Source organism: Aptenodytes patagonicus, chromosome 4, assembly GCF_965638725.1.
Source record: "Aptenodytes patagonicus chromosome 4, bAptPat1.pri.cur, whole genome shotgun sequence".
In the NCBI taxonomy this organism is placed as follows: Eukaryota; Metazoa; Chordata; class Aves; order Sphenisciformes; family Spheniscidae; genus Aptenodytes; species Aptenodytes patagonicus.
Window position 1 is genome coordinate 30,501,702 of NC_134952.1, and position 9,382 is coordinate 30,511,083.

Below are 9,382 nucleotides of genomic sequence, written 5' to 3' on the forward strand. Positions count from 1 at the left end.
ACAATGTATTTTTTAATGAAAAAAAATTATTCTTACAAATAACACTTCTGAACCACAGCTGCATCTTAGAATTTATTGTTTCATTTCAAAACAAAGATTAGAAATTCAATTGTCTTTCACCTATTAAAACAACCACCACCTTTACAAATGCTGAGAACTCTTCACATGTAAGTTGTTTCAGCGTACCCAGTACGGTGTTTTACACAGAGGCTTGTAGAACGTACTTTAAACGCACAGAATCTTAAGTACATCTGTGAGATTGAAATAAATAATGTGCCACACGATGTTTTAAATAGGTATAGAAAAACGTACCTTAGGCAGTTAGAAGATAAACAACAAATAAATGCGCAACACAAGACGTGTGGCGCCAGCATTTCTCAAACTGTGTAGTGAAGGCAACAAAATACATTAACGATACATAAATAGCGGCTAACAAATTGGTAATTTATTTCATTTGGTATTTGTATGATCGGTTTTGCTACGTTTTGACAAAAAATCCACACTTCAAAACAAATTATCCAGACCATGATTTAAGAGTACCTTTGTGACAAATCTTTCAGCTATGTTGCGTACAGTATTTTAAAAAGAACTCTTGGTAATTACAAGAATCCAATACTAGCATATAGGCATGTCAGTATTAACGAAAGAAGAGCTTTAATATGCTCTTCGTGTGTAATCTACTTGACCGAGGCAGTATCTGCCATTTTCAAGATCTATTTCAGCTTTGAGGATACTGCTGCTTATATTTGTGTGTGTGTGTGTGTGTATTTTTATATATAAAAATAAAACGACAAACTTCCATTAGCATGAGAGTGAAAATTCTAAAAATGTTAATTTCCTCCTCCTAACTGTAACAGATACTAATTGAGGCACTACGTAGCAGCAAAGATGTGTGCAAGTTTTCAGCAGAACCTGTGTTGAAGTGGTTAATAAATATTAACTCTAGTAAAATTATGAAGTTCATGAAGGCAGTATGCAAAATGTTAGTACTTTCCCGTAATCTTTAATGTGAGCAATTCAATGGCTTTTGCTACATTTTATTCTGCTTATTCTGTTTTTTCTTAGAACAGCTTCACTGCTGTCCACCCCCCAAAACCCCCAACAACTACTGAGCATCAAAATTTGGCTTTACCTTTGAGCAATGAGAGAAATATGACCCCTCTGACCTCCCGTGTGGCATAATGCCTGACCTAAGGATCCCCCTCTAGAAATCACTTCCACCCATACACACCCTGCATGAGAACTTACTGACTTCTAGTAAATACAGGAATTGGGACCTTAGATAAGAAGTTCTTGTTGCAGCAGGAGCTGATTTGCATTTTGTGGAATTCCATGTACTTTTGAGAGCTATAAACCAAGGGTAGATAGTATATTTTCCCATAACGAATGACCAGTTCTGAAGTTAATGTGTAACATTTGTACAACTTTTAGGAAGAGAAGTGTGTGCTTATCTAGAAAAACTTGTCAAAAAGCTACTTGCAAAGTCACCTTTGTGGCCTCCATGATTAAGGTTACTTGATGCTACTGCAAAACAAAACTATTTTAAACTGAAGAAATACATGGGTTGGGGAAAGGAGGAATCTTAGAATGAGCTGGTCTATTTTTAGTACAGAACACCTTACCTCTGCAAAAGCAGTTACAAGGCTGTAATAGTTTCTGTAAGGCCCCAGTTCACCACAGAGACAGTTTCACTGTTGGCAAATTCAGATACACATGTATTTACTCTGCTGTCATAGGATCCAATACCATCACAGTTAGAATTATAGACCTGCAGTTTAACTTCAGAATTTAATTCTGAGGTTCTCAGTAATGCAGCAGTACTGACATTTATGGGGAAAAAGAGTCTGATCTCAGACTCTGCTGCAACAGTCACGCTTTAGATTATTACCTGTTGAATAACGGATTCATACACTGTTCACATTAAAGCACCCAGGAAAACACTTTTTTTGGGTAGTGAGCAAGTTATAAGTACATCTTTAAAAATGTACTTCTAATATAAACACGTTTTATAAATACTTCACATAAATTAAGCAACTGTAGAATGCCTAAACTGCACAGACAGAATGGGAGCTCAAGCAACACTTCAATAATCGCAAGACTATTTCAAAATTGAAGTTACATTTCCACACTCGGTATTACTTTGCAAATATTATTTATGCTAGCATAATTTTTTTTTAACTACATAATAATATATGGCAGAAATAACGCAGTATTTTAAAGTGAATCTGCCATTACCCCTCTCTTAGTACACATATGGTAAACCACATAATTTTGGGGGAAATCATTACATCAACCTTTGGCAAGAAATGAAGAGAAGACAAAAATCCGCTACTTCAGCCATCCTAGGGAAATCCACTTCCAACAACAAATGGACATTCCTGTTGAAGTACTTCAGATCGCAGTTGTGTTCTCAGCAGCCCTCAAGGTCTTGGGATGTAGGACAAAAACCTCCTCTAAAGGCAACTGAAGGCAGTCGAGATTGTTGCTAAGATCACGTTCTTTAAATATATTCTACTGATCCCAATTCAGGAAGGTACTTCAGTATGCATGTAGACTGAAAGCTTACTAAATCAGTGCCACTATTACGGCTAACAAGATGATGACATAATACTGCTGAACGTAACAGCCTTTGCTTAAAAATATTATGTAATAAATGTTAGTATAAACTGCTGTAAAAACAGAAATCCTTGAAGGCATGCAATTACTTCGTACAAATATATGTAAACACAAAGGAGAACTCTCCTGGTAGTGGTTTGTGTTTTAGTGCGTGGCTCCGCACGGATTGACAGAAGTCTGACAACCCATGTTGTAACCTGTCACCTGAACCTTGAACAGTGTCCCATCCGCACACATACAGAGCTTGAAACGCAGCCAGTTGCCGTTATTAAACTGCTCCCCGTAAGAAGAACTTGGCAGTCGCGATGGGCTGACCATCACAGTTCCATTCAGGATAATGCTGTTTTCCTATTAAGAGGGAGAAAAAAAGAGTACAACTTCTGATTTAAACAAGGCAGGTTGTTGTTGAAAAAGACAAACTGGTTTAACGAATAAATGACATCTTTAGGATGGCTGTAGAAATCAACAGAATAAAAAAAGTACATATGACAAGGCTTCATTTTTTAATTAAGTCTGTGAATAATGCCCATGAATTTCTCAATTATAGTCAGCAACGTACTTTGCTATTCCAGTGATAGATCGATATTGAGAGAGACAGCAGTAGTGTGGCTTTTCACTTTACAGACATATTAGCAAATGCAGTAAATCTAAAAACATGGACGTGAAATGGGAATCAGTGTTTGAATTCATACATGAAATTCATTCACACATGAAATAAAAGTGCACGTCTGTCTATTTTTTATCCTCCTTTAACCTCTTCCATCATTCCATATGCCCTGCAATCTTAACAATCTCCAAAACTCTTAAATGAATGCTGGCGAGGCTTACTGTGGCAGCACAGAAGGTAGTGCTCCTAACCGTATCCTCTGCTCCTCTGTCAAAGGTTGCTGACCCCAGTAAAGCCTCCAGAAGAGAAGATGAATTCCCTTTGGTATTCGTTTCAGTGCAGAGGCCAATAGCTTAGCTTTAATTGCATCGTGGGTTTTTAGCATCTTAACAGTAGTAAATCATTGTTACCTGAAAACTCCTGAACCACTAATTAACAACAAAGTAATAAACCACCTTTTAAAATCCTACTAAATACGCTGACTGCAACTAAACTTTTATGCATGACTACTTTATATAAAATTTGAAACCATATAAAGCTACATCAGTTTACTATCAGCCTGAACTTGAAAGTAAGCTGTTCAAAAAATGCTGATTTGAAATACTTACTGCTTTAAGTTCCATGTTACCCCCCATTCGAAACTCAATGGTCTTGCCTGTGATGAAAACACCTTCATTTCCACGGACAATAGCACGGCCATCGACCTTTATGTTGAGATCACTGGTCGCATTGCTGGTAATCTAAGAACATAAACAAAAAAAGTGTATTACAGATCAATGAAAATGTGTCACTTGGGTTTGTCTGAGTAACTTTAATTACCTTAAAAATATTGCTACACAATTTAATAAAAAACTTCAATGTACTTTTTGCCCTTCTGCCATTATGCCTATGAAGCTTCTGCCCGTTTGTTATTGTCCACATTCACATTTAAAAACAAGGATTACTTAATTCTGGAAGGTATGTAAAATATTTTATTTTTGCAATAAAAATAACAATTTGTATGACAATTTTATGGGATACAGAGTTAACACTCATAGCAAATACAGGCTTCCTGTTGGGACTGATTACGTAAACTTACTCCTCTGTTTTCATTTAATCTGTTCCTTCTATGTATTTATAGGCTTGGGTTTTTTTTTCTAGAACATACTATTTAATTGTTAGCCTTGCAGAGGAAACACAAAGAAGAGCAAACTAAATTCTCTTCATCCTTAACAGGATTACTCAATGCTTCCTAAGGCACACTCAACCCTCTATAAAACCACTGATACTACTCTACTGATGTTACACAAAAGAACTATGCACTGTACTCTATCTGTAAAGCCTTTATTATGAGTGATGATATGCAAGAAAGAAATTTTAGTCTGACATTAAGATCAACATTTTAAATGTACACACACTGGCATTTAGGTTTTTTAGTTTCCTGATAAATACAGCATATTTAATGTACAAACCAAACTAAGAACTTGTTTAACCTAGAAGCCATGAACTGACACAACTCCTATAATGCTGTGATTGTTCTCTACACTTTTACTCAGACTGCTGAAATTCTGGTTGTATTAACATTTATCTCCAACAGAAGGAAAATGATACATGGAGATCTGCTAATTATTTTTGTAAGATCTTACTAGGAACAGAGAAGCTTTTCATAGAAATTTTATTTCTGAAACAGTTATCCAGGCACAAATGGATAAATGCTTAATAAAAAGACACACAGGCCTAGTTGGCATGGTATTCCCAATGTTACACTCATTTAATGATGTCAGTTTTCATTTCTGTTCTAATTTTTAGGGTGATTTACGTTTTCAGAGCTGCATTTTTAGCTACATTTAGTCAAATTTCTAAATATGCTTGAAAGATCGGATTAGTAAACTTTTTTCCTTATTCTACAACTAAGGCAATTCTGTAATGAGCATCTACAAAAAGTAAGTGGTATTTAAAAGAGACATACCCTCTCTGTAGAGGCCTTTTGTACATTCAAGATTTTAACTCCGTTTGGCAGATGAAACTCATGAGTTTCATAGTCTGTGCTGAACAGGGTATTTTGTGTCCGTGGGTCAACAAATTCCATGCCAATATCGCTGGTAATAGAAGTTTTGTCTTTTTCCACACTAAGCTTGGTTGTTCCTTGCTGAAATACAATCTTCAGGAACAAAGTCATGAAGTTAATGATGTTTCAAATATAATGTTTATTAATAATGTGAGTGTAATTCCATAGTGTTGCTCACAGACTTTCAATTCATGATATAACTTACAGGTTGATTATTTCCAGTGATCACCAAATCTTCATTACGTCTGCCTCCTACAGTGCTTTTATATAATGGATGTATAACACCCATGTCAGAAACTTGCTTAAACCGCAACAAGCCACTCTCGTGGAACTCCATGCTATCACAACCATTGGGACCGATTCGAATCACTGCCCAGATAACTAGTGTAATCTGAAAGAGAAATGCACATTTTCAAAGATTACTTTGATCATTTGGATCTTCCCACAACAAGCATTGTATTAACTAGATGTTTTATTTGAAATAATTATTAATGCTAGTGTTTAAGTGAGTTTTAGGTGTGAATTTACTTTAATCTGTTCAATTCCTACTGGAAACATCAGAACACATTTAATTATGAAAAGCATTTTACATGATTTTTAGACTCATCTGAAATGGTAACTAAAATAATTTGTATATATATAAAATATATATATATTTGAAATTAAATCATGTCCATAATTAAATCTTTTTCCTGTTTAAGGGTAACCATGGTATCATTAGCTAAACAGATTTCCTGAACAAAGTAGCTCAGCTCAGGATATACTTACCCTTGAACTACAAGAAAGCACCTTCACAGATGGATGTCCAATTATGAAAAATAATTCATTACTTCTCATTGATCAAGCAATAAAAAGGTGGTAATTACAACCACAAAGGTTTAAAGTGCAGTGGCCGATTAATTCTGAATGCTCACGTGCAGCTCTGTTATTATATGTAAAATATTCCTGGCTTAACAGTTTATCCTGAATGCATTTGTACTGCACTAATAACACTTTGCACATTTGCTGTTACTGAGTTTTGGGAATGGAGAGACACTTTCAAGGTTCCTAATTCTGTGCTGCATAAACGGTAGGTTCCTTGCTGGGACCATATAACTGAAATAATCATGACTGAACTTATAAGATTCTTCCACCTAATCTTGCTCAGACTACGAAAGAACAAAAAAGAAAGGAGAAAAATGAGAAATCTCCTTCAGTACATTTTAAGTTCTTCTCAGCCATACTGGAGTAAGTTTTATTTCTCTAATAAACCGTCAAAAAGAAATACGTCCTAATGTTGCTTACAGCCGAAGTATTATACTCACAATCAGATTGATGACAGCCAAAATAAAAAGAAGAACAATCACACAAATGGCCAAGTTGCCTTTCCTGCCACGTAACCCTGTCTTATGGAGACGGTCTTCATCAATTGGAATGTATCCTGCTTTAAAGTTACTGTTGTGCTCCTTATTAACGTTCCTGCGTTCCACAGCCTTCTCTCGCATAGACTTCTTCACCGGGCCGTTAGAACTTTGCTATAATACAAAGCATGGATTAGCTGTTATAAGGCATGTAAATTCACCAAAATGACACACATATATGTATGCAAAAAATTAAAATTTGAATTGACTAGTGGAATATACTAGATACTATGTTCAGTATTATATTTCAGTCTGCCCCTCTGTACTTAGAATATGCATTTAGAACCACTGCAATCTCTGCTAACGCAATGACTAAAATTAAAATCCAGATATTTTCAGACAATATATGTTTTTATATCTCATTTTTATCATGGCAGATAGGAATTATTAATGACGTTGCAGTAAAAAAAAACAGCTGTAAAGAACTTCATCAAGTTTTTACCTCTTGGGGACAATACAGGACATAATCTTGCAGGTCATTTACCAATACACAGGATTTTAGTTCCCTCCATGCTAACGCTGGATAGACTCTCAATAAGTCTATCCAAAAGGCGCGTAGTGGATATAGTTTTTAAGTTAGTTTGATAGCACAGGGTTTGCATTCAACTTCTATTGCTTGCATGCAGCATTAAGAACAATACTGTAAGGCTTCAAAGCTGGCACGGGGAACTTGGCTAGCCTAGCTTTAATTTAATCATTTGAAGTTACCAGATTGCAAGGGATATCCCATCAATGTAACAAATTAACATGTCGAAGAAACTCTTGTAGATATTCATAGGGAAAATAAACCTTTGATGTATTTTTGTAACTTTGTCCAAAATTTTGTTCCACCTCCCTTGAATGGAACAGGTTGCTATTTAAGGGTTCAATTCTTCAAAGAAAGGGCTTGATCTTTTTGATGGGATTAAGTTTGTTGATCTGAAATGAATCCTGAAGCTGCACCTTAAGCTTACTGCACTTATGTGTCTATACTGATGTAACGGGTAAAAAAATCTTGTTTTCTTCTGTTGCCAAAGAACAAGGAAATAGTGTTGAGAAAGGTGCTTGACCTGAACAAGTTTATGGAGGGCTTCCTTGATGATGTTCTGGAAGCCACGCTAACCCTGCACAAACTCAGAATTGGCTAGGCAGGGAAAGAAGAGAGAAGAGGTCTGTGCTCTGGGGAAAAGGACATGGAAATCTTGTACAACAGGACAGTAAGTATCTTGTCCCGAGGACAGTGTGTTCTTGAAAGGATGTGACGGTGAGATAAAACCCCAATACAGTTTTTTCACTTGGTAAGGCAGCACAACAGAAGACAGCACCAGGACTGGGAGAACATGGCTGAAATGGTGATTGCTGGAACAAGTGCTGGAGCATCCATGCAGAACTAGGCAGTGCTTCCTACGGCACCCGAGACGAGGCTGGTACAGGACCCCTCAGGCATCTGGGGCTTCCCACCCCCAGCCGCCACCGGCGCACATGCACATACACAGATGCACTCCGATTAGCAGTCCCGCGGAGATGCCGGAGCTCCTGACGGATGAGCCCTCGGACCGCTCCGTTCTTTTCCCTCCGGCTTGCGCGGCGCTGACAAGAGTCCCCGTCCCACCCCTCCGACTGGGTGACAGTGACACCCCTTCTGACAAATTTAGCTTTCGCTCCCGTGTGAGACCTCGGATGCTGAACCCGAATCTGAGCGTCGGTCTTATTTATACACTGCCGCTGAGCTACCATGCTCGTGCCAGCGTAACAAGACGACTGACGGCGCAGTCCTATAAATACCAACCGCACCGACCAGCTGCTTTCCGCGTCACTAATTAGTGGCAAGTGCCTATTTACGCAAGACAGTTACATTCCCGTACAGAAATACCAGAACACTTTATTTCGAAAACAGAAAGTATTTTTCTTTTCAGAGATTCTGCGGGCTGGACGGCGCAATTCCGGGCTGTAACGCCTCCCGCCCCGACAGCGGGCTCAGGCTGCCTCTCCCCTGCTGAGGCGGCTGTTCCCGCAAGGCAAAGGCCGTCCTTCCCGGACAGCGCTGGGCACGGGTCGGAAACGCCGTCCAAACACCGTTTCTCCCCACCCCGGTTAGTGCAGGCGGCGGGGAGCCAGGGGGACCCGGGCGGCCCGCCGCGGCCCCGCACGCCCGCCGCGCCGGAGGTCTCTGGCACCAAACCAGCCTCGGCAACCGCCGCGAAAATGGCGCCCCCGCCCGAGCGCCCCCTCCACAAGCAGCGCCCCTCGGCCGGAGCGGCTGCTCGGGCGGCTCGCCGCGGCCCCGCGGGCAGCGGGGCGGGCCTCGCTGCCTCCTCGACCCGGCGGGGACGGCCCCGCCGCCCCTCCGTGCCTGCGTCTCGGCGGGGACAGACCTGCTCGGAGGCGGCCGCCGCCATCTTCCTCCGCCGCTGCTGCTGCCGCTGCGGAGGAGCCCGCCGGCGCCCCCTTGCGGCGCGGGGAGGGTGTCGGGGGCGAGCTCGGTGCCGCTCCGCTCCGTGAGGCGGGTCCTTACCGCCGGTTCGGAAACGCGTTACCTGGCGGCGCCACCTGGCGGCCGAGGGGGTGTTCCCCCCCGCCGCGCACCCCGCCGGGCCGGGCCGTGGGGCCGCGGGCAGCCGGGGGCGGCCGCCGCGTTACTACAACCGAGGCGCGCCCTGCCTGCGTCGCCGTGGCACCCACCGCCGCGCCGGGCCCGGCCCACGTTACAATCGCGACTATAAAGGCGGCGCG

The 9,382-nt window shown here is 40.7% G+C and overlaps 1 protein-coding gene across 1 annotated transcript; it reads right to left on the reverse strand.

The window, feature by feature from the left end:
- Positions 1-59: 59 nt before the first annotated feature.
- On the reverse strand, positions 60-9,092 carry SGCB (sarcoglycan beta). The gene is made up of 6 exons (XM_076336235.1): positions 9,025-9,092; positions 6,575-6,784; positions 5,476-5,661; positions 5,172-5,363; positions 3,832-3,963; positions 60-2,964 (listed from the first exon to the last, which is right to left on the reverse strand). The coding sequence occupies exons 1-6, from the start codon at positions 9,046-9,048 to the stop codon at positions 2,761-2,763; spliced, it is 948 nt and encodes a 315-aa protein (XP_076192350.1). The 5' UTR covers positions 9,049-9,092; the 3' UTR covers positions 60-2,760.
- Between the last annotated feature and the right edge of the window lie 290 nt (positions 9,093-9,382).